Below are 26202 nucleotides of genomic sequence, written 5' to 3'. Positions count from 1 at the left end.
GTAATTTTAGTGCGAGTAGTGTTTTCTTTTAACAATGAAAAACCTGAAGGAGATAATGATTTTTACAATAAGGAACTGACTGGAAAAGATTCCAGTGAGGAAGAAAAACTTACAGAATCTGTATAACTTTGGACACTGGGACATTTGAAATTTTATTTTCAGAGTACCTTCTAACGTAATTCAGGTACTGAATATGCACTGCTATACAGCATGTTATAAATACATCAAAAAGCTCCAGCTTGTAAGCTCTTGTGTTAATGTTTGGATAAAATATAAAGTGTTTGTTGTGCTGTAACAAACCAGCTCTGGCTGTGGCCTGGCTCTAACACCTACTCATTAGTCACTCCTTTATGAGCTGCGATTCATCTGAATCGTATTACCGTGTTGTTTATCTAGCGTCTCTGCAAAGTCAGATGTTTGTGCAAAATAAGTGCAGGTTTCTCAGCTGCAAAGACTACATAGGTACTAACAAACTTCCTTTTCTACTTCAATGCTGTCCAGCTTGTGCGTTTGCTGGGTCTACGGAGGTTTGCAGGGGCCTTCGGAATGCGTGTAAGTGAGCTATTGTGCTGCTTAAGAGAGGGAGGTAAATGATTTAAAGTGAAATTCCACTGACTCGGTCAAAATCGGCCCGTGTTTCACAAGGGTTTCGCTTACAAGCTTCAGAATCTGGCAAATTCTTTGTGTTTTGAAACTGCTTGCCTGATTATCTGGCTCTGGTTTTCAGTTGTGGTTTAGCTTCTCATCCAAAAGATGCCATGGTTGGCTAATAAGGTTTTTGACACTGTACTTTGCACTCCTTTTTTTTCTTCTTCTTCTTCTTCTGCACCAAGATCTTCATTCCTCGTGAATAATGTGTAGCTGGTTCCAATCTGCCATGTGGGCAAACTATCACTCAATCATGTCAAATTATAAAAACATGGTTCTGTGATGTCTGAGAGGAATAACCAGATTGGATTGAGGTGATCGGAAGTCTATTGTAATGCAAACATCCGCTCTTTATAACTGCGAAAAGCAGAAAAGCATCAGCAACATGCCGAATGTGATGGTGGATGAGCTACAATAGTAGAGGACCACATTGTACTCTTGTCAGCAATGAAAGCGGAAGCTCCGAAGATCAGACTCACTGAAATTGGACAGATGAATATTAAGCTGGTCTGTCACTTTTACAAAAACGTTCAGTCTTGGTAGAATAAAGCATCAGTATCGTGTCCTGCCATAGCTACGTGTGGTACACGGCGAAAATAGCACACAAATTAAATATTATGATTGCCATTCATCAACCACTGTGTCCTTTCCACGTCTGGTGTAAAATAGGATTTACTCCCAGGCTCTGATCCTGAAGCCAACATCTGTTCCTGACCTAAGCTCAATTACTGGTCGAATTCTGCTGGTGTCCTCAGGCTTTTCACTGAATCTAGTTTTTACCTGAGTATAGTTTAGTTCAGCTCCGACTTGCTTTCTTGTACAGCACAAAAAGGTGTACATATAGTGGATATTGACATGTTATTGAGATGTGTCTAAGAAGACTTTATGAAGGTATAATACAAAGGTATAATACCTGTCAAATTAGTTTGATTCATACTGAAAAATCCATACATTCACTCTTATTCAAAAATCACTTTTAGAACATTACACAAGAATTAAAGAGAATTAAAACTCATCAGCACCACAGATCTGAAAAATTATAATTATTGGTGAAAGCTATCTGTCCTCACCCTCCTACGAGTTCGAGGTGCTGCTTCGGGCGTGTTGGAGGAAGTGGACTCGTTCGCCGTCTCCGAGGTGGAGCTGAGTGACGAGTTGCTGCTGGAAAGCTCCTTGGTGGGTCGTCGCGTGGCAAACTGCAGGATGGAGGACACCAGGTCACTCGAGTCTCTCTGCTCTTCCCGCTGACCCTCTTGGCGCTGACGTTGGGTTCGGTCATTGGTGATCACCTGCGATAAGGAAATGCCAAACGCCTGTGGTGCGTTTTCTGAGGCAGTAGCAGAAAAAAGAGCCGTTAATCTTGGCATGTTACGACATAAACCGGTAGAATAAACTGGTGCTATTTTGGTCAATTACATGTATCCACAAGTAAAAAGAATTCCAGCTGATGCACTTAATTAAATATTGATGTAAAAACGGAAAATAGGTTCGCGCACTGATGATTTTCTCCAGAAATAACACAAGTCAACATTTGGGCTCAATAGACATCACAGCTTTGGTATAATTTTTTTTTTTGGGTTTGTTTGTTTAAATGAATGAAATCAGCTTCACTTCTAACTTTCAAGAAACACTGTTATAAGCAATTTAGTGTCTTCTCAAGCCCTCCTGTAAGATTTTTTCTTATTTTAAAGGCAATTGGATTCAAAAACAAGCAGAAAGACATTAGATAAGTATGGCAAGTAGGTAATTATGTTATATGACTTCCAATTCAGAGGTAGAAACATCATTACGGAGGGCAGTTTTACCAACAGGTTTACCAATCGAGAAATTGGGGAAAATCTTTTACTTGACCATTTAAATTACATTTGGCTTCAAACTATAGCATGCACTCCACTTTCTGACCTTCTCAGCACCAACATACTACACACATCACCTGAGGCATGATCTAAAAGATTCTTTAACTACTTTACAGTGTGCATTTTTTTAAGAATCAGGAACACACACAACTGACAAATGCTGATTACAAACCTTTCATGTAGAGTAGATAAACTCTTCTGCTATAGTACATGTAGTCAACTCGGGCTTTAACATGTAGAGAGAGAGTACAGATACAAGCCAGATAGTTGTTTCGTTCCTTACTTGAATAAAAGTACAAATACCTCCAGTAAAAGTGGAAGTATATGTCAAACGTACTTGCCTTAGAATACACTTAAGTATTAAATGTAATTAAATAATATTAAAATGATATTAAAATACATTTATGCTATTCAGAGTTTTATTTTACTGCACATCAGACCGTTAGGAGGAAAGAGTTTTCTATTGGTAAATACACACCGTAAGAATACACATAAGCTCACTTCAAACACACTCAAGAAAAGCGTGGGGTTACAGTTGTGGCCTCAGAGCAGGTTCTGACTTAATGCAATTTATGTATTCACCTAAAAGTTGCAAGGAAGGTCATGTTTTTTCTGAAATGTAGAAAAGTAAACGTTTGCCAAAATTAAAGTAGTCTGTACTTAAGTGCAGTAGTGAAGTGAAAATAAACATTTTTTCTTACCGTCCACCAATTATAGCATATATTCTTATCAGTCTTTTGTTGAAGTTTTGTCAAGAGCTTACACACAGCATACTTCAAAACTGTAGCTACCTGGCTGTCCATCTATCCTTCCATAATACTACTACTAACTACTAAACTTCTAAATAATAACGAGCATACTTTTGATTTAACATCTAAAAAGCAATAGACATTTTATATCGATTAAACTTTATAAATAATGCCATTTCCTGGTAAGCGGCTAACGCTAGCGCTTTTGATTCTTTTTTGCGTTTGCATGCATGTGCAAAACAAATCTTATTTCTGGTATGGAGTGGGTCACCACAGTAACGCTGCACTAACTCCAGTTTCTTTTTTATGCCCCTGGCATTGTTTATGTTTTCAAGTTTAAAAATAATCATTTAAAATTGCACTTGCGGTCCGCCATTTAATACGGTCCTGAGGAAACTCAGATTTGACCGCACGTACTGTAAAAAGGATTGCATTCGGTACACGTGTACCGGACCGAAAAGCTCATCATATATACGTGTACACCCCAGTTAACACTACAACTGCATGTTGCTTTGAATAAAGACACGTTGTGGTTTCATGGAGTGACATACCAGACTGTTTGTCTTTACTATGAGTTAATGAAAGAGTTAATGCATTGCAGAAACCTCAAAATATTCCAAAGTAGGTGTGCTCTGTGCATGTGTGCGTGTGTGTGTGTGTGTGTGCGCACATGCAAATGCGCATTTCATTCTATAGTAGTATGAACAGCTGGCCACTGAATATAGCAGCTGGAACAAAGACCATATGCTGTCCATACAGACCAGCCGAGACCAACCAGTGTTTCAGACAAAATATACATGTTTGAAGAACGAGTGAACTAGTGACTGTGTGTGTGTGTGTGTGTGTGTGTGTGTGTGTGTGTGTGTGTGTGTGTGTTGACTACCAGAACTGCTACTCTCTAATAAGGGAGACCGTTTCAAAGGAGTACTGGCTTATGACAAACAGCACATGTAATTAAAGAAGCCTCTCGGGCATGCATTAGGATTATTACAGTACGTGTTCTGACACGAAAAGTAAACACACACAACAAAACGCACGACAACACACACTGACATTAAAAAAAAAAAACAGCAGCGCTCCATGTGAAACCAAAATTTCACCAAAAGTATGCGCTTTAATAACATTTCCCTTGGCTGTGATTAATTGTTCTGGATTCCTGTCCTAAATGTTCGTGTTTATATTTAACAGTGAACTCAAAACTCTTTATTTTACTGCTGCCGAATTTCCTGAGACACTTTTCTTATTTTATTACTTAATAAAATGTCGACATTTGACTGGGGAAAAGAGTATCATCTGAAAGTGTCAATCGAACTAGAAAATTGTTTTCACCTATTTGTAGAATGGTTTAAAACGAGTGGTTCAAATCAGATTATGTTGTGTCTCAGAGTAAAGGGCATAAGCTGTGGGACACAGTGGCATTCCCTGATGTCCCGATGTTTCGATTATTTTCCCCTATCAAAACTGGAAGCTTTGCCAAATATCCTGTGCAAGGTCAGCTCTCTCAGTGCCACGTCCCCTTACAAGGAGAACTTTACACTTCACTAAATATATCCCAGTACAAACAGCATCTGTGTGCCCCTAGTTTTTTTTTTTTGGTCAGTCAGAGTCTACAGTGCACCTGGGATTTGACATAGTGGAAGAAGCTTTTGTCTCTTGTGAAATCTGAAAAAAAAAAATGATCCACATCAGGGCCAAATAAACTGATGTATTTCTGTTGGGAGGTTGTTGTCACCATTATGGTCATTCCCATCGTCATAACATCGACTATGACTTTTATAAAACCCACATTCCAAAATGTGCATTTACACCTGAGGTCTTGATTAAGAGCTGTGTTACCTTTGTCTTTGTTCTTTTCCTTGGCTAAGGAGTCCAGCTTCCTCCGTAGTGACTTCTTCCGCTTCTGGCAATCTGCGAACACATGTGCACACAAGTAAGCATAAGTGTCAGGGGTTAAGCTCGACTTCTGCACTACGTCGAGGCAAAGCTCGTTATACACTCGCATGTGGGGGCGACTTTTTTCCACAGCGGCCAGCTGTTCTATTCTACATGTTAGCTGGTTCACCAGGTGCACGATGTCTGAAAGCCGAATGGAAGGGTGTCATCTGTGAACAACTGACCTCTCTTCGATTTCAAAACATGCTGAGCTATCCTGCGGTTCTGGAATGTAGCCAGAGATTTCCTTTTCTTTCAGCCAGGAGGAGAGTTCGCTTCAACGCTATCTCGCACAACACATCTTATAGTCATGGTCTTGTTCGAAAATTTGTTTTATGGTAGGCAGTAATAGTGGACCAATGAGGAAAAAACTACACTTTCTATTTGGATCCATTTTTATATAAAAAATAGAAGAAAGAGCTACTCTATGAAAACTTTCATAAAGGTGTGTTGTGACAGTGGTTCAGATGGAAATTCTTATTATGATTCACCAGGAGATTACAATGTAGAGGTGAGCAATGTAATAACATTAGGATACTTGAGGACATCACTAGGTTGCTAAGAAAACAATAGCACTATATATGAAGGATAATAATATGGGTTTACTATTTTTTATATTAGTATGTACAAAGATAATATAATAGTGAACAAAAAAAAAAATTAAGAATGATGGAACTATAAAAAATGTATATTCGGTGTCAATTGTTACCCTTTTGAATTAGCATTCTTCCTTATACTGTTTTTCTTTGCCACTGTTGCCACTGGTTTGCTCAATGGGGATCAACTTATAGAAAAAAATGTATAATTGTTTGCTATTAAATTCTGTAAAGCTGCTTTGGGACAATGTTAATTGTTAGTGGTGCTATACATAAAGTGCTTTACAAATCATTTAATAAAAAAACACAACATTTAAACATTTTTAAGATACAATGTGAAATTCTCTCATTGTATCAGTTGCTTTTAGAGTCTGTAACTATACAGTTAAATTTGGTTGCAATATCTCAATACATAAATCAATATTATTTAGCACAATAACAATATTACATCAACTTGCACCATAAAGCTGCTGAATTCTTACAAAACTGACTGGAGAGGAAGTTAAAGCTAAAGTTTTAAAATCCGCTCTGACAGAATTGCTAGCGCTAAATCGAAGGCCAGGCCAACAATGTTAATGCACATTATCATTGTTTCGATAGTGGCTGTGAAGATATTACGTGTATAATCGATGCTCCACATAATCTTCGAAATAAAAATTGTATTTTGGGGAAAATATTGTTTATATTCTTCTTCTTCTTCCGGCTGCTCCCATTAGGGGTCGCCACAGCAAATCATCTGTCTCCATACTACTCTGTTCTCTACATCTGCCCTTTTTCAAACCAGCTTTTCTGTAGTGGTGACGGTCAGGGTCAGCAAAGCCTTCTCTGCTGGCCTAAACACTATCAGAAGCACTGACCTACATTTACAACCTAAATTCTAATATTTGTTCCATGAAATTGTATTAATTTATTCCCAACAGTTTTTTTGTTCATTTCGTAGCGTTTCTCTTGGCTGCACTGCTTCTAGTACGTGTATGTAGATGTTAGATTTTTTTTGTCCAATCAGATTTAAGCCTCTATGTGCTGCCATGTAAATCAAATCTGCCCAGGGCCTTCAAAGTCAGTACTGCTGGCCCTTTTACCATCGTCTCTTTAATAAATAGCTCTGTTTCTTCAACCAATCAGATTTCATATTCGCCTCACAGCTAGCCTTCCTCTGATTGGTTGGTCAGAGGGAGACTGAGAGAACAGCCAAGTTCGACTTGCAAAACACGTCTGTAGTTTTGCACATATTAATACATCTGACTTAGACTTTTTTTTGCCTACAAACAAAGAGAAATTGATTTGGTCATCGTGATAGTCATTGTGAGAAGGAGTCGGCCAGCCCCAAAGCTAGCTAGCTTGTCTCAGCCAGGGAAAGGGTTTGTTCTTTACTTTTAGACCAGTGAATACGAGCGGTACCACTGGATTACAGCCTCTGAGGAGCGGTGCAAATTATGAGTATGCAGTTCTGGTGAGTAGATTGTATTTTATTACAAATTTTCATGTTTTTTTCATGTTATTAGACAAATATTAATTCTGAACTGCTCCAGATGATGTATGTGGCACAGTTGCGGTTGTAGTGTAGAGGTTTGGATCTTGCTTTAGTAAAATGGTATTTACCCTCCATATGTAAAATGCCTTTATTTCTGTAATGCCACTTTCTGTATTTTCTATATTCGCAATGTGATAGTGGTGGTATTAAAAGGTGGATTAAGTTGGGTAAGGCCGTAATGAATGCCCGGGTACCAAATGCACGCCCGCCACTGCTTTTTCTGATTATACATAATTACAAATAAACCATATATAACAAACGTTTTAATAGCATATATTTGCTCCTCTCTAAAATATAGTTACATTTCATTAAATAAACTATATAGAGAAAATAATCGGGAACGCATAACTACCCCATGCATATTTTTTCAGACTAAAAAAAGGTTAAAAGCACACAGTTCTATAAGATGTCTTTAGATTCTGTAGTATTACATTTTGAATTTACTTGAACTAGGAGACCTCACCCAGTTCCAGCATGAAAATGCCCCTGTGCACAAAACTCTATTAAGGTTTACACCAGGTGCAGTAAAAGATGTTCAAGGTGCTATAGAGCTCTGACCTTAACCCTACTAAAATCTTTGGCATGTATTTGAAAATAGTCTGCACCCCAGGCCTCCTCTCCCTACATCAGTATTTGACTTCACTTATTCCCTTGTGGCTGAATGAGCAGAAATCTCCACAAGCACCCAATGAGGATTATTATGTGAGCATATGGAGACTAAATGTGGAATGAGATTTTTATACAGCACATACAAATCTTAAAGTCAAGTGTCCACAAAACCAAATGCACTTATCTGATTTTACGCCAAATACACGTTAATAACTTCTTAACATTCTCTGTTTATCTTGACACAAATCGAAGGTAGGAAGTCAAGGTGGCCACAAGCCAAAAGATTACTAATGTGAGATGTATAGAAAGTGGCATGGCTTTCAAAGGTCAATTAGTATGAGTATAATAAGAGATTTAAAACACTGACACAAGTGTAATTTTAGATACATACAGTATGTTGATTTGTTGAGTTCTTAAACAAGATAAGTCATAGACATTACACAATGAGTCAAAGTTCAGAACACTCTCTGCAAACAGCACAAATGCTGGAGAATTAGAAAGAGAATAAAAGAAGGTTCATGTGTAAGACAGACTGATAGAGAGAGGGGGTAGAGGCAGAGAAAGAGGAAATGGCTGAAATTCTTCTAAGATGGAGTTTGCGTGGCTGAGCAGAAAAAAAACCCAGGAAGGTCTGATCCTCTCGTTTCAGCCTACCACCACATTAAATGATTCAATGTTTTTCTTTTCCCTGTTTGGTATTTAAGACCAAGCCAAGGTGTGTGCTAGATTCAAGATAATCAAAACCGATGCACGCCTACTGTAACACCCACAAAGCTCTCAATGCAACAAGTGCTGAAATATTTCATTAACACGTGGGCACCCTGACTTCTGTGTTCTGGAATTAATAGCAAACGCAGACCAGCATGTTAAATCATTTCGATGGAAGGGAAGATAGAAGGAGGAATGCGGAGTGACAGGCTTATATATGATCCGTTTGTAGTGTGTCTGACAGATGTGGGGTTTTTTTTGTTTTTTTTTTGCTGCAGGCTGGAAGCCAATCAGCAACACCAAGTCTTTTGTCTATATGAGCTTTGATTTAATATCTAAATCCAGGTAGTTCTGCTGGTCCTTTTGGACCACTGTTATACAAGCCAGCAGCAACCGTTGTAGACCAAATGGTCACAGTCATTCAGCCATGTCTAATCAAAAGTATGCACTATTCCAGTCCTGGGGAGATTAAATACACATTGTTGGACTAAACTTCAGTCCTTACATTGCCAAGTCTTGCTTGCAGTTCAATCCTGAGGTCAAGTTACCCTCTGTTGCAAAGTTCACATGTTCTTTCAGTGTCTATATGGTTTGCTTCTATTAGCGGTTTTCACCCATCTTTTAAAACATGATAGTATATTGACTAGCAATGCTCAATTACTCTTCCCCTGCATTAACACATTCTTCATTTGATCACACCTAGAGCATATTCCAACATTAAAACCGGTGTTTCTGGGAAAGGCTCTGGGTTCCGCATAACCCAGGACGGGATAAAGAAGAATAAATTGATACGATTTAGCATAATTCCCCACAGTAATCCCGGTTCTTCATCTGTTTCTTCATTATATGGTAAATGATAATGATAATGCAACCAAAATAGCCCCCATTGTTGCATATTTTTAAGCTCTGGAGTTGTTTTTTGTGCACATATCATGTCTGCTAGATAGAGATAACAAGAAATGCTAGTTTGCTAGAAATGCTAGAACTCTCATTGTGGGAAAAGTACCAGGTAGAAAACAACTAGTCTAATAGAACCAGTGATGATTCTGGGAACACAGAGAGAGAAGATAAGAACATTTTGAATACAACACTGGTGAACTGGTGTAAATTGTTAAACATGACGCTTTTTCACCGACATTGCTCTTTATAAACTCATCAAACTTGACAAATGGTAGGGGATAACTAAACTGTGGTAAATTGGTTCATGGAACTTGGAACCATGAACCATAAACTATGGTTTAAGTTGTTACAATTAGGTTTTATCTGCAAATGACGTCATGTAAGAGACTAAATGCTTGAAAAAGTTTATTTTGGATGGACTTCCACAATCCCAAAAGATATTCAACAAGCACCACTGGGTAAATAACGAAAGACAACGACTTTCCCAAAAAAAGCATCGATTTCTAGAACATGGTGCAAATATACTTCAAGAAATACTTTTCAAGAAAAGCCAATGGTTTAATATAGTGATTCATTGTCTTTTTCCCCTATAAGTAAAACTGGCATTAACAATTATAGTAGTATATTTAAGTGTTTTATCCTGCTCAGGGTTGCAGTGGATCCAAAGCATATATCACCCTTGAACAGAACAATGGAGAACAGACACTATATTGCTGGAAAGCAAAGCTACCCACTTTGCCACCATGCCAGATAACAGTATTCTATGTTTGACTTCAGAGCTAAAACAATCTCTATTAAAACCAACAGGAAATGTCCATCAAAGCACACCCTGACAAATTCCTGACCATGAAACCAAGAAACTCCCACACATGCAAACGATTTGGTGTGTTTTACAATCCTGAAATGAACCGAAGCTAATGAAAAGGATACACATATCACAACAGACTTTAATATTCCACTGCACCCACTAAGCCTGCTAGTTGCTCTTATGAGATTAATGTCTAAGGAACAAAACAAAACAAAAAAAAACCCACATCATTGTTAAAAGTTTCAGATTCCACAGTGGGATGCGATCAAGGGTAGGGGCAACAATAGCAGATTGTTGCTTCACTGAATCCAATAATCTCAATGACGTAAGGACGGAATATAAGAATGTAACTGATGTCGATGGCCCTCTTATTGGTTGAAACTTTAGCTCAGACACGAGAAATGAACCGTTGATGTTGCAGAAAAAGCTAGGTCTCCTTGAACACTCTCGCAGATGTAAACGTTAGCGGCCAAACAAAAGCAATAAAACGGGGAGGGGGAAAAGAAAAAAATAAAGAAACGCTTCAGGAAGCTCAAGAACATAGTGTGATGTGAATGAAATAGAAGATATTTCAGAAAAACAGAGTCACAAGTCTGTTGAGAGGGAATGCCTAACTTTGATGTCAGTCTGGTGCTTTGTTTTAACACAGTTGCTGGATCGGATAGTGGTTCAATCACAAAGTGACACTGGAGCAGCTGTCAGATGCAATGTACAAAAAAAAGCTGCTACAAATAGTGCTGCCAAGCTGACTCTGAGAACACACACACACACACACACACACACACACACAAAACACACACACACAAAAGGCTTGACGGTCCCAGACAGAGGATTTAGACCAATTATACTGAAGCTCAACAAACAATAGATAAAGTTATATCTGTTCATGAAAAGCATATTCCTAGTATTGTTAAGGCTTGCATGGATGTAAAAGATTAAGAACGTGCACATGGTTATAATACATGCAGTAAATCCCTCAAGCATATGAAATGTTTTAACTGATGGGCTTGGCTGTATAAAGTACATGTGTTATGCCAGACAGTAAGCTGAATGGCATGCAGGCAAGACCTGTTCCATACACTCTTAAACCTAAAGTCAAGGCCAAACTCAAGCACTCTGAAGAAACAGCAATGCTGAAACCCTAAAGCATTAGGATTAGTCTCAGTCATTAAAACGAATGAGACTGATAGACGATATGGTGACTCTAAAGTTAGTCATCTCGTTCTGTGCCCTCAAAACTAATTCTGAAATTAATTCCCACAGTCTCTGCCAGGAATTCAGCAAAAACACGACTACCTGAACAAACTGGCAACAGTAAACCACTGTAACACACACGTACCGGAGATCTCCTTCTTTGTTACACTTTGCATTGCATATTTCATTCAGGATTTTACTCCACCCAAATGCAACTCAAATATCCAAATATTTCACAAAAAATGAAGCTTAAGTTAAGTACAACACATGCACCAGGGTTTCACGTTTTGCAGAATGAAAGCAGAATTCAAGAAACTACTGCGACTTAGACCATCAAATGATGATACAATCTTTACGAGCAGATTTCTCCAAATCTCATGGCATCACCAGAGCTCCATTACATAAACACACTGAGGAAAAAAAAAATGACTTAACACTCAATATTGCCAGTACTGTGTGACTTAGGTACTGAAATACCCGAAGGTATTAGGTATGGACTTTTGTATAGCCGCATTTGTCCGTGCAATCTGTCTATGCTTACTTAGTTAAGCAGCAAGTCTGGACTGTGCAATTCTAAACTCCCCTACCATTCATGCAAATTAGAAATCTGTACCAAAAAAAATTCTTTCCATGCTATTTCAGGAAGCTGTTATAAAACTTTGCTCCAGAAAACGGACTACAATCTTGGAAGATTTTGTAGTAATCTAAACAGTCTGATCCTTAGCTTAACGGCAGTTATACTTCATTGCAACGCAATATTGCATCACATTCTGAAATACTGAGAGCCATTCATTTATCTTCACTAGCTGCTTTATCCAGGACTGTTTTTTGGGAGGAAACAGGAGAACCTAAAGAAAACCCATGTGGACATACTGTAGAGAGAAACTCCACACAGGCATTAACCGAGCATTGGATCAAACTTGGAGCTGTTAGGTAGCAATCAAACACATTCCACCACCTTCAGACTCAGAATTTTATTACTGGCATCGTATGTATAGGATGTTTTTGGATGTGATTGGGGCTAAAATGGTTTCTTGATGAACTAGAAAAAAATTATTTGCTTACTATTTAACTAAACACGGTGTATTGTGTTTCCCTACAGACCATTATTACTGACGCACCACCCTCAAAACTCAGGAGACCTCTGGACAGGTAACACAGAATACGCTGCAGAATGAAAAATAGAGGAATGAGGAGAAAACAGCGAGGTGCGAGGTGAAGATTCAGGCCAAAGAAAATGGCAGAAAGTTTCCAAAGTTTGGGATCATTTCTAACTAAAATATAAATGAAACACCATACAGTGCGTTTACTTTTTTTATTTTTTAAGTCCTTTAAAATTATTTTTTTCTTTTTTTAATTGTATATTTGTATTTGCATCACAGATTGCAATTTCAGCAATAAAAATGTACATTTTTCAAAAAAAAAACAAAAAAAACAATGAGTCAAATCGCTTTCATTTCAAGAGACCCATCTTATTTTTGATTGTATATTTATTATTGTTCTCTAATAAACAAAAAGTACTTATCCAATTAATCGATGGAATAAAAAAAATCGATAGCTGCAGCCCTACATGTGATGGCATGAAATTTTCCATTCACATGAACTGGGTGACACAAACCTGTTCCAGCATAACAATGCACCCGTGTGCAAAGCTAGCTACATGAAGATATGGTTTACAGTACGTGGGTTGATGTGGAAGAACTTGAGCGTCCTGCTATAAGAACTCTGACTCCAACTCTAACACCCAGGCGTCCACAGCGTACATCGGTACCTACATTTTCTTTTGCCCTTGTTACCAAAAGAGCCCAAATATAGTGTAACATCTTCCCAGAAGAGTGGAGGTTATTATAACAACAAATAGGGACTTAATGTGGAATGGGATGTTCAAAAAGCATACATGAATCTTATGGTCAATTGTCTTAAGAACTTTTGTCCATATAGTGTATCTTAACTTGCACAGGAAATCAGTGCAAATATCCCTTTAAACCATTGTATCTCCTGCATTTGTATTTGCTTGAGTTCTTCGTTGTAAATTGTTTACGGGGATAGATACAAGTCTGACGAATATAAACTACTTTAATACCTGCATAGCCAGATGAGTACCTTAGCACTTGATAGCAATGAATAAATCTCACATGCTTTGACAGGGCTGAATTTTGCTATATAAATCATTGTGAATATAAAGTCTAACAAGACACAGACAATAAAATTCCACATGTGGATATCTCAAATAAATACAGCTAGTTTGCCAGCAGGTTGCTAGCTAGCAGAATTAGGATTTTCATCCATATATATATATATATATATATATATATATATATATATATATATATATATATATATATATATATATATATATATATATATATATATTATACCAGTTATATTAATTAATGCTGAAAGTCATATTTATAAATTTTGGGATTTTTAAACATGGGTATTTTAAGTGTCACAGCACGCTGACATAAATGCAACATTTTTATTTTGCGTTTCATCAGTTTGTACTCAGAATGTTCAGGTTGGTCATACCTTTAGGAATGGTGATCTGGCAGCCCAGGTCATAGTCCTGGTGGAGGCGGCTGTAGGCAACCTCTTGTAGTCTGGCTCTCTCCAGCTCAGACAAACTCTGTATGGGCACTGGTTTGAGACGTACACTCCTTCCAGACAGGCTATTCCACGTAAAATCCCCCTATAAGGTAAAATTGAAGAATGAAATATACTATGCATATGGTTTACCAGTCCAGTCTTATGGTGTTTCGTAAGCCACTTACATTGCAGAGAACTTTACAGCAGTCTAATTCACATCCAACTGAATTGTCATTAAAAACCCTGTGTTTAGTTATTAGATTTTATTTATTGTAAGTAAAAAAACCTGGCCTAGTCTGTGGTTTCTTCACCTGTTGCTAGATGACTTGTATTAATTGAACATATTCAGTATTTGCACTTTTGAATAAAGCTTTGACATTTATTTTGTTATTTAATCTCAATATAAGTATAATATAAGTACACCTGTACTTATTTTATACTTATATTGAGATAAAATCTGACCGGCATTTGGTTACAAAAAACTTTGACCATTATTTCATTTCACTTCATTTTATTTTACTTTATTACAAATGTAAAATATATAAAAAAAAACAAAGACAAATAGAGTAAAAAGAAAAAAATTAAAAGGGAATATATTACTATAGAATTATTACTTTCTAAGAATTAAGACTGAAAGTTCAACTTTCAGCAGGACAGCCACAACTATCTGTATTGCCAAAGCTACAGTAGAAGTGATTCAAATTCAAGAATTTGTTAAACTGGTCCATTCAACATTGAGATCTGAATCAGATAAAAATGATGTGGCAAGGTTTCAGAAAAATCGCTGCACAACAAAGTTCTTCATGTAATCTGACAACACCAGCAATTTTGCAGAGAAGAATAACTAAGAGTAAATAGCTTTGGATCCAAAGCTGATAGTAACAAATTCCAGAAGATGTGCAGCTTTAATTGCATCCAGAGGTGATTCTACCAAGTATTAAACCGTAACCCACACATATGTCCACTGTCTGCTTTTCTGAATACCCCGCATTACCGCAGTTCGAATCTCGTGCCCCGGTTTATCGCGCAATTGCATTTGCCACATCATTTCTTTGTCTTATTTTCCCGGTGTTTATCGGGATAGCAAGATAGAATAAAAAACTTATAGGGAATTGTTTTTCTGGAGTTTTATGTTGAAATAATGAAATGTATTAATACAAATATAATTATTAATTATAAAATAAAATAAAATGTTTGCGGTTTTACTTTCATCACGGGTGGTTTTGGAACGCAACCGCCGCTATAAACGGGGGATTACTGTAAATAAAATACATTTGTAAATAAAGTGAATCAAAGTTGAACCAAATGATATAAAAAAAAGAAACGAAACACTAAATATAGGTTGTAAGTCAAGATTGTATGTAAATTGTATAAATACTTCATGCACTCTTTAAGCACCCAGTTTTTGCAAAGCCCTGTCTTCATGTATGAAATGTACACATATTTAGGCCTTTTTTTTAATAACCATGCATGCTCCTTTAATACATAATGCATTGGCGAATGTAAAATGTGAGTGCATCAAACCCGTTTTTTTTTCTTGGCTTGCCTGCACTCTTGGAATGGTACGTCCTGGCCTATTACTACTGGATGCTGAGTTGACAGTGCATAAAACCACAACAGACGCAGCATTCAAAAACAACCTCTGGGGTTAAGATGACGCAAAGGCAGCATCCGGAGCCAAACGAGAAGAGAAATAGAAAAGTGTGAGCACGTGTTTGTGTGTGTGTGTGTGTGTGTGTGCGCACTCCAGGCGTCCATAACGTGTGTCCTATTCACCACAATAAACAACCGATTGAAGATTATCTTTTGATTTTAAATGTATTGTTAATTAAGGCTTTATTCTGTTTTGATTATAATTCAACTCTGATAGACTTAAATGCTAATAAAACAGCCCTTTCTTTCTCTCTATTCACCTATATAAGGTATAATGGACTGTCCTAATCTGAGCAACTCCACTGGCCTGTGAAATTTATCGAAACAAATCTAATTATTAATTATAAAATTAAGTGAAATGTTTTTACATAACCGCGGTGATGAACAGGGGGATTGCTGTAAATAAAATACATTTATAAACATATATGTACAACTATGTAAAACATATGTAAAACACACCTTTTTTTCTCTCTATTCACATACATCAGGTATAATAAACTGTCCTAAGCTGAACAACTCCACTGCTCTGAAACATAGCGTCTACGAACTGCTTTAAAAAGAAGAAAAGGATTAAAAGCGGTAGGAGGAACTGATGCGAGCCTTCATGTGAAAAGCATGTGCACTTTCTCCTATATACTGTACACACAAATTGCCAAGTGCCATGCCGCCCCCCGGGCTTAACTCTGACTAAAGGCTCTTTGGCATCGTACATAAAAGGCAAAAGCACTGCTTTTAATTAACTGGTGAGATAATTCAGTCAAGCTCACTGTTGCCTTCGACCTCATTCTCTACCACAACTGTTTTGGTTCTTAAGCCATCACAGAATTTGATCCCTTGCGCCTTCTTTTGGCAGCACAGACGAAAGTGTGAAAGGGTAACTAATGTGCAGTGTTGTGGTTAGTTAACAGGGTAATGAACCTCAGCTTGACATTCGGCTGATTGCCATCCAAATGTTTCTGGCAAATTCCTGCAAATCAGCCAAAATAATTGAAAACGGTTTTGTTTTTCCATCATCTAGTGTTATGAGAGCATCCTGAAGAGGCGGTTGAGGTAATCAAGCAGAGCAACGGCACAAGCGGTTATAAACAGACTGGAACGATTGCTACATCAGAAATCGTTTTTTGCACACTGGACCTCATTTATCAAACTGAAAGCAAACCTTTTTATTCGTAAATCATCTGTAGGAGAAGTTACACAAGACATTTTGTATCCTAGTCATGCTACTGGGCCTGTGCAACTCATGTATTTCACCACTGACATCATAAATCAGTGACTGTAGTTTTATATACAGTAATTGCCAGGGTTTTTTTTATTTACACACATCTTTAATGAATACATTGTGAAACTCAGCTAAGAATGTCGCTGTACAAAAGATGGACGGCTTCATTAGAGCCAGTACTAAGAGACCAATAAGTGACTGATCTGCTATGTCTTAATCGACATCTAATTCATCTTTACCAGAGAAGTGGAGGTGGATGCAAGTGCAGATTTAAAGTGCAAATATACAAAACAAAAAGCATGAAATAAGAGGAAACTGAGCCATAAACCCAGAGCTAAACCAAAAACCACCACGAAATTGTTGTATAATGTCATTGTAAATTAAACAATACTTGTTTGAAGCAGCACCAGGGTTCTGGAGCGACGTTGTCTCATTTTCACTGTGTACTATATATACCTATATATGGTAGAAATGGCAATAAAAGCTTATTGACTTGACACACATAAGCCAAAGTGTACTACGAAAGGTGAGACTTAGACATACGTACATACAAATGCATTGATTTAAGTGTGAATGAAAAGTGACACGTGACAGTCATATGAGGACGCATTGGCAAATGGGAATCATAGTCCAGGGTCATATTTCCGACACAGATCTTGTTAGTCTGTTATAATAATATATTTGTATTGTGTAAAACGTTCGCTTCAATGCCTGAGAAAGTCTATTACAGCAGTGTAGGCTTAACTCTAATGTAGTTTTAAGAGTGTATTCAAAGGAGGATTATTACAAAAGTGTAACACTTTATCTTTCTTTTTTTTTATCCAGCTTTTCTTACATATTTGGAATTTACATCAGACATGATGATGGTCAGTGAATCACAAATCCATTTAGCAACTCCTCATCCTCAGGGTTTTTTTTTACCCTCTGGATAGCTTAAAAGAATTTGAGGGGTCGTCCCTCTTAAGCTTCTTTCCATCATTCCTCTCCCTCAGTTTTGCCCCTTCACATAAGATTAATGAGCTGCAAGTCCATTCGCCCGAAGGTCTAAAAGGCCTTAGCCACATGGGTCTAACAAGTACAGGCTATAAGCGTATAACTGCACAACTCAAACACTTCTTTTTGAGAAGTAATGAAATAAAACCCTTTTCTTTGTCTGTAACAAGAGATCAGGACAAAATCATTAACAAAATCTGTCAGAAAAAAACAATCTGTATAGCACAGCTTTCTGTAATGCTTGGAAATCTACAGTGAAATCTGTAAATAGTTTGAGATTGAGATACATCATTATTTTGACGGTAAAAGTCGCTAAACCCAAAAGCCTTTTAGGCAAAATGACTGAAAATACTTAAACAAAAATTTGGTAAATACACTAGCTATTTCATGTTAGAAGCGGAAAAAGAAATAAACTAAAATTTGTTTTATTCCTGTTATACTCAAACGTTGTGTGATTTATTAATGAACCACAACATACCGTTTGGTTATAGCAGCATTCATAAAAAATAGCTTCCTTGTATCATGTACATTACCAACGCTTTCACTATTTTTCTCCGTCTTTGTCAGTATCCTGAGACTTTCAGTGAAGAAAACTTACTGTTACACAGAGTTGGACAAAGTCAACCATTCCTGTAATTGGGTCAAAGTACAGATTTCCTGCTTAAATCTTACTCTTATTTGTGTACTTCTTTTTACTTTTCTACTTGAAAGTACAAAAGCACTTGGTTTTGAATGTGCTTACCGCATTTTTCGGACTATAGGCTGCTACTTTTTTCCCACGTTTTGAACCCCGCGGCTTAAACAAGCCAAACTTCAAGCCAAAAAACTGAACCCCATAAAATAAGAACAATGAAATTTCCGAACGGAAACGAAAAACACACTTCACCTGTGTTCTGAGCTGCACGGCTTCGGGAGAAAAAACGTTTTTTTTTTTTTTAACGCATGACGATGCCAAAAGATAAACTCCGAAGAGAAATAGTTGTGAAAGGAAGGAGGAAGACAGTGAACAATGACTTTCTTGGTCGGCTACTGTTTAGATAAAAGCCGTTGTAACGCGTTGAGTCAGGGTGAAGGGAGAGCTCGCTAACTCCAGTTACAACAGAAATCATATAAGCACAGACAGGTTTCCAAAACTCATGCTTTTTTATTTTTCTTGGCAACAGCGTTATGGGTTAGTCAAAGAAACTTAAAAATGAGCATCAGAAAATAATAAGGACATAATCCTCGGTCTTGCACACATGTAGTAATAGTGGAAAAATGTGATGCCAGGCTATTCCTAAAATACCGCTATGCTCCTAAAGGAAGCGCAACATATTTCAACCGTTACACCGTGTAACAGACAAAGTCTTTTGTTAAAGCCTGTGTAAAGTTCATTAGTTTCAGTGTAGACAGGTTATACACAGGTGCGGCTTATTTATGTTTAAAATAAAAATCTTTGTCAAATTCAGTGCTTATATATGGGTGCGCTTTATAGTCCGGTATATTACGGTAATTATCCCAAATAAAAGTACTTATCTATAAAAACTAGATTACAGTAAGGTGATGGGTTTTTCTTAACGCAGTGTATTTATTTGCTTTAAAGTAGCAAAAAAAGCACGTTTTCTGAAATGCAGTGTAAAATGCAGTGAAGTCAAAGTTTCCCAAAATGAAAATACTTTAATAAAAAGATTGGAAGATACTTCAAAACAAAAAATACAGTAACAAAGTAATAACTGGAGATTTCTTTCTATAAATGTACATTATTTATTTGTGTCTCGTCCAACATAGAAGCTGTCAGAGGCTTCGTTCACTTCCTGATCAGAATTGCACATTCAATGGTAATAAGTGGTAATTCCACACATCTGATCTCTTTTTCTTATCTGGTCTTGGCTGGTGTGCTCAATCTGATGCACAGGATTTTGTGTTATGTTGACAACAAAGGATATGTATGTACACGTGCTTCCTTTTTCCTTTTCCAAATGAAGCGATTGCTGATGGCAGTACTGTATGCAAACATTTCATTCAGACATCAAGAGATGAGTTCCATGCCTAGGTGCTGGTTTTTAAGTTTTATTTTATTTCGGTTGAAAGTCTTTTTTATTGTATCCGTTTTAACAGTTTAGCAGTATTCTAGTTTTCAATAAATGTAGTAACATGATAGATAGATAAATAGATAGATAGAGAGAGAGAGAGAGAGAGAGAGAGAGAGAGAGAGAGAGAGCGTGAGAGCCTGAGAGAACATCGATATTTGACTTACATTTACATTTTCGGCATTTAGCAGACGCTCTTATCCAGAGCGACGTACAAAAGTGCTTTGAGTCTCTAGCAATGAATAAATCTACACTGGTACGCAAGATTACAAACTTAATATAAATATAACTTTCGAATTCTACAAAGCAAACTTGGAAAGTGCTTATTTAAGTGTTTAAGGAAGAGGTAGGTCTTGAATCGTCGCTTGAAGATATCCAGGGTCTCCGCTGTACGGACATCTAGGGGACGTTCATTCCAGCACCTCAGTGCCAGAACAGAAAAGAGCCTTGAAGTATATTCCCCAAACTGTTACGATAAAATATTAACGTCCACAATTGTATATAATGTCTTTGGGTGTGGTAGCATGCAATTTTCCCTTCACTTGAACTATGAGACCCAAACATGTTTCAGCATGACTATGCTCCTGAGCACAAAGCCAGCTCCATGAAGATCTGGTTTACATGGATTGAAGTGGAAGATCCTGAGTGATCTGCTATATAGCACTGACCTCACCCCTACTGAACACATTTGGGATGAAATAGAATGCTGACTGCACCCCAAACCTCCTCACCTGACTTTACTAACACCCTGGTGGCTGAATGACCACACATCTCCACAAGCACACTCCAAAATCTAGTGGAACAAGATGTTCCAACAACACATGCAAATTTTATGGTCAAGTGTCCACAAACTTTTGTCCATAAAGTGAAGACAGATAGATAGATTGACATACAGACAGTCAGACAGACCACTTTTTCCATCCCGGAGAAATAAAAAACATTAACAAAAACAGAAAATGAGTATAACTAGTAAACAAATAGTAAATAAACAAGATAAAACATGCACTTTCTATGCAGTGTTTGGCAGAAAGCTCTAGAACTGCTACTGCGGGGAACTTAAAACTCTGGCCATCACGTGAAAGGCCAGAAATAGAAAACAAAACAAGTCACATTTTGCCTGAATAACTTTACACAGTATAACACTAAGAAAGTGATCATAAAAGCTGGTCAGGAACAAAAATCCTGAAAGGACGTCGTCTTCTTATCTCCTAAAAGATTCCACATGCACATGCTTAACCTGCACTTATAGCCTCTTACATATTCATATGACACATTCTCCTTTATCATTTAAATATGAACTCACATGTACATTTTATATATATATATCTTTTTACAGCCAACGAGCTCAAATCATGCAAAGCGAGACAAAAAGAGACGTCCGTTTCCACGCGACGGATACACAGCCTGAGTGTGTATGACGGGATCTCTACCAAGGTGTCCATGGCAACCACTTCGAGCTACAAAAACACTTAATTGTCCATCAGCAGTAAAAGGACAGGTCGCACAATGAGATCAGTGAGCTAAATTTGTACCAAGAGACTGAAACATACCTCTTTCTTCATTGTTCTTCATTTTTTTTCTTTGCGTTTTCATAGATATTTCGTTATTGTTTGCTGCTTGGTTACTTGCTAACATTGGTGTTCAAAAAATGGGGAAATGGAACTCACATCTGGATGAGTCACAAGCTATTCTTGATTATAGGCACTTTTATGTTTTTGAAGCACAGATTTTTCATTCTGTAAGACATCAGTGGCATAATACGTATTTTCGCAGGCTGATATATGACATTCTAGTTATAAAAAAAGCACAACATTTTATATATAAACCTACATATTATATTTATAATACGTGCATTTGGAGAACACCCTTTGTACCCAGTGGCATAAAATCTAACTATATCCAAATCTATGCTACTTTAAGCACTTTGAAGCAGTGATATGAAACGTGTGCATTCTTTACATTCCCTTTTTTATCTAACTCGGGCCTACGCAGCACATGTCCAACACCCTGGCTGAAATACAAGCAGAACAACAGCTTGCGCAATGACGCAAAGAACATTTTTTGCTCCTCATAATTGAATTACAGCCCTGGCACATCCACCACACACACACACACACACACACACACACACACACACACTTCGCTCTCCCAGACAGCTCTTAAATCTGAACCTGAGGAACACAGCATGAATCAAGCCTGGGTGACAACCACACCTGGGATGTATGGTTACACAGTGCAGCACAAAAGATCATCAATCAGGACCTTTAATAATCTAATGATTGGACTCTGTAGCAAGAAAAAAAAGGTCATGTGAGCACAGATTCATCATGTTTTAGAGTAATGGGCTCATCAGAGTAAGAAGCAAAGCAAATTAAGTGAAGAACCCATCATGCCTAGATCTTAGCCTACAAGCCGGTGGGGGTAGTGTTATGACCTGAGGATGCTTCAGCAGTTCAACAACATTATGTGCCTAAAAAAACAAGGTCAGCTGACTACTAATATACTGAAGGACCAGGATTTCCCATCAATGCATTTTTTTTGATCGAATGGGTGCATTCCAAGATGAAAATGCCAGGGTTCTTCAGGTTCAAATTGTGAAGGAGTGGTTAAGAGAACATAAGACATTATTTTCTGACATGGATTGAGTCCAGACCCTAACCAATTATTATTATCATATTCCTAGAAATTATCATCATATTCCTAGAAATTCTATAAACAAGTATATTGTAAAAATTTAACAGAAATTAATTTTGAGGATATTAATAAATAAATAAAACACTACAGATGTTTATTTTCCTTGTGTATGTACTTGTGTTTGATTCCTCATACACCACAGCAGTTGTTTTTTAACAATTGCATTTTTTTGTGAATTAAATCCAGATAAGTAAACCCAAAATAAGTACATGATTAAGATTCACGTTGTAGAACATCCAGGAAACAAGTGAGTTCCTGTTAACCGCTTTCACTTACATCATACCAGCTATAAACAAGTCACATCCTTACTAGCTCACAGCTTGTCATGTGTCTAACAAACAAGGTCCTGTGATGTAAATCTAAATACTTAATCTGCAAAAAACTGCAAACTACTTATGAAAAAATAGTTTGCCCTTTACCATATTAACATTTATACATCATTCTTTAGCTAATGAATTGTTAAGTTCAGCATTAGACAGTAACATAGAAAAGAATTTTCACTTCAGCGAATTTTTTAAGTATCTGCTCTTTATTTAAATAAGAATTTTAATCTCAGTGGAAACTTTGACTTTTTTACTCAATAAATTTCGAAAAAAACATGCCATCCCTCACTACTTTGAAGCAAATACATAAATTGCAATAAATGAGAACCTGATGCAAGAGCACAAGCAAAACCCTACGGATCTCGTGAGAATTTGCGTGGCGTAAAAGTACTCTTTCTCCTCACAATGGCATGATGTACAGGAGAATGGAACATTGATTTATTGAATAAATGATTCAAATATTGTTCTCACAGTTCAGCAATTTCACTTGTGATACTTGAATGATACTTGTGTACATTCTGGAACACACATTTCTACTCATGTGGAAGAGTAAATGAAGTACTTATACTATCACTGGAGTTAAGGAGGGGATGGGTACATTTAGTCAAGAACAGAAACAGTGTCCTTCATCCACCACTGCTAATTTTGATCATCTGTGGAGAAGCGAAGGGGCCTTTTATATAGAAACAATCATTTGCATTACAGCATGTGCATTAATATAAACACAATGGGTACTAATAGCAGACACACACACACACACACACACACACACACACACACACAAAATATATATATCCATTTTTCCGAAAATAAGCTTTTGATCAAATCAGCGATGCAAATGAAGTTTCGTTGTATATATAAATCATTGCACATCTTAATCCATATAGATTTTTAATAATATAATAGCAATCAATATTGAAATCGTGTTCTTCATGTCACAGAAACATCTGCTCCGTGCACAAGCATGTCGGTTTGCGTAATTCTCACTCGAGAATATCAAACTCGCACATCTGTGCCTATGAGGTAAGACGTAAGGAACTCAAAGCCAAGCTGGGAAACAGGCCTTTAGGACACTAAAGTAACTCTGACCAGTTTTAGCATGCTATACAACAACATGTTTAATGAGCTTTCTTAATCTCCCTGTACCCCTATATTACTATAAAACATTACAATTAGATGAAGTCCCTCTAGTTGAAAGACTCCTTAACAATTAGCACCAAGCAATGACGAGCAATTGACCCATTTTTTCCTGTTTGGTCATGGCTGGAAGAAGGATGAGAAATAGAAAAGTCTATACTTTATTCAAAATGACAAGCCTTGCCTGCAGAAAGAGAGAAAACGTTGTGCTTTATAAGGGGGCAGATCAAAAATCCTGACCTTCATATCTAACTGATACCTTTAAAACTATGAAGTGTGCAAATCCAGTCCCAGCATGCTACTGTCCTGCACAGCTTCAAGCTTTTTGATCATTAGCTCTAGAGATAGATATCAGATCTGAGAAGCCCTGTTTTAGCTCAATAGAATTGAGCATAATCTCAAAATTGAATTGACTTTAATAAGTTTATGTAACCAGACAGTAAATAAATGTAAAATGTAATTATTGCAGTAAAGCGTTTTTTTGGGGGTTTTTTTGTAATAATAAATCAATTTAAATGTGTTAAATATGGCTTGATCTTAAATTTGAAAACTTGCATTGCAAGGTCCTGCAAGGTCACACGCTCATGACGTCGCAATCATGTTACTATTACATTAAAGAGTGGCATGATAGAGCCGTCCTCAAGTCCTTGGAAATGCATTTCAGTAATTCTGTAGTTTATTGGGTTTGGTTTTTTTTTACTTACTTTACTTACAATTAGATGTTGACATGAATAATTAAAATTTGGAATTATTAATTTGTAACCGGATCTAAAATTATAAGACTACAGAACCTTCAATACATTTTTTTTGCAGTAATGCTAAACAGTTTGCTTTACTGTAAGTCATTAAGGCAGACATTAGATCGAGTTAGAAATGTCCCACCTCTTCCTTACTCATTTAAGACATGACTTGGTTTCAACTTGAGTAAACACCTAGGGATCTCAACCAGATAAGAAGGTGAGGTGAATTAAAATGATCTTGAGAACTTCTGACTTTGTTTTTAGTTTCTCTGTAGTGTGAGTAAGTCTTGAGTCTTGGATTTACTTGATTCAAATGTGTATATCAGTTCAACATTGTTGAAGATGAAGATAAATTGTTGCTTTACATCGAACATGATTTGGGGGAAAATTGGGGGAAATCGTAGCGCAGTAGTTAAGACTTCAACAAATGTTATACAAATGTAAGAAAGTTAGAAAGCACTACTGTATACAGTATATATTACAGCACATGCTAACAGCAAAATATATTCCTTATTTATTTTACAAACCCAATTCCAGAAAAAGTTCAGAAAAATGTAAATAACAGAATCCCATTAGTTACAATTTTCATAAACCCATATTTACTTACAACAGAATTCTGAAAAAAATATATACATTTTTTTCTCAAAGGAAATGTAATTTTTTAAGGAAAATGAGGTAATTCTAATTTTGATAGGTGTAACACATCTCAAAAAAGTTGGGATGAGGTAACAAAAGGCTGAATAAGGAAGTGTTACTAAAAAAGAAATAGCTGGAGTGGTCAACAGGTCCGTAACATGATTGCATATAAAAAAATATATTAAAAAAAAGAAGAGTATCTTAGAGAGTCTTTTAGAAGTAAAGACAATCTGCCAAAAACTGTGTCTACAAATTTTGGAACAATTACAGAATAATAATCCTCAATATCAAACTAGGAAGACTTTGAATATTATATCATATACTTTACAGAATATCATTAGAAGATTTAGAAAATCTGAGGAAATCTCTGTGGGAAAGGGACAATCAAAGATTAATATTAAATACTTGTGATCTGCATTAAAACCAGGCATGACTTTTGTAATGGGAATCGCTGCACGTGTTAAGAAATACCTCCAGAAATCATTGCCTGCAAACACAGTTTGCCATGTTGTCCATTAATTAAAGTTAAAGCTCTATCATGAAAAGAAGAAGCCATACGTGAACATGACCCAGAAATTCTGCCGTCTTCAATGGGCCAAATCTCATTTAAATGAACTG

At 36.8% G+C, this 26202-nt stretch overlaps 1 protein-coding gene across 3 annotated transcripts in view; it reads right to left on the bottom strand.

Annotated features, from left to right (window-relative positions):
- Window positions 1–26202, bottom strand: part of LOC124377886 (rho GTPase-activating protein 6) — a 146435-nt gene that overhangs the window by 19179 nt on the left and 101054 nt on the right. For all 3 annotated transcript variants that reach the window (XM_046837236.1, XM_046837234.1, XM_046837235.1), the window contains exons 2-4: window positions 14064–14223; window positions 5090–5161; window positions 1719–1975 (exon numbers count right to left, since the gene is read on the bottom strand). In XM_046837236.1, the coding sequence (XP_046693192.1) occupies window positions 1719–1975; window positions 5090–5161; window positions 14064–14223 (489 nt within the window). The remainder of the gene's footprint in view (window positions 1–1718; window positions 1976–5089; window positions 5162–14063; window positions 14224–26202) is intronic.

This window comes from Silurus meridionalis, chromosome 24 (genome assembly GCF_014805685.1).
Source record: "Silurus meridionalis isolate SWU-2019-XX chromosome 24, ASM1480568v1, whole genome shotgun sequence".
Lineage (NCBI taxonomy): Eukaryota > Metazoa > Chordata > Actinopteri > Siluriformes > Siluridae > Silurus > Silurus meridionalis.
Note: the sequence above shows the minus strand (reverse complement) of the source record. Positions and strands in the feature narration are given on the sequence as shown.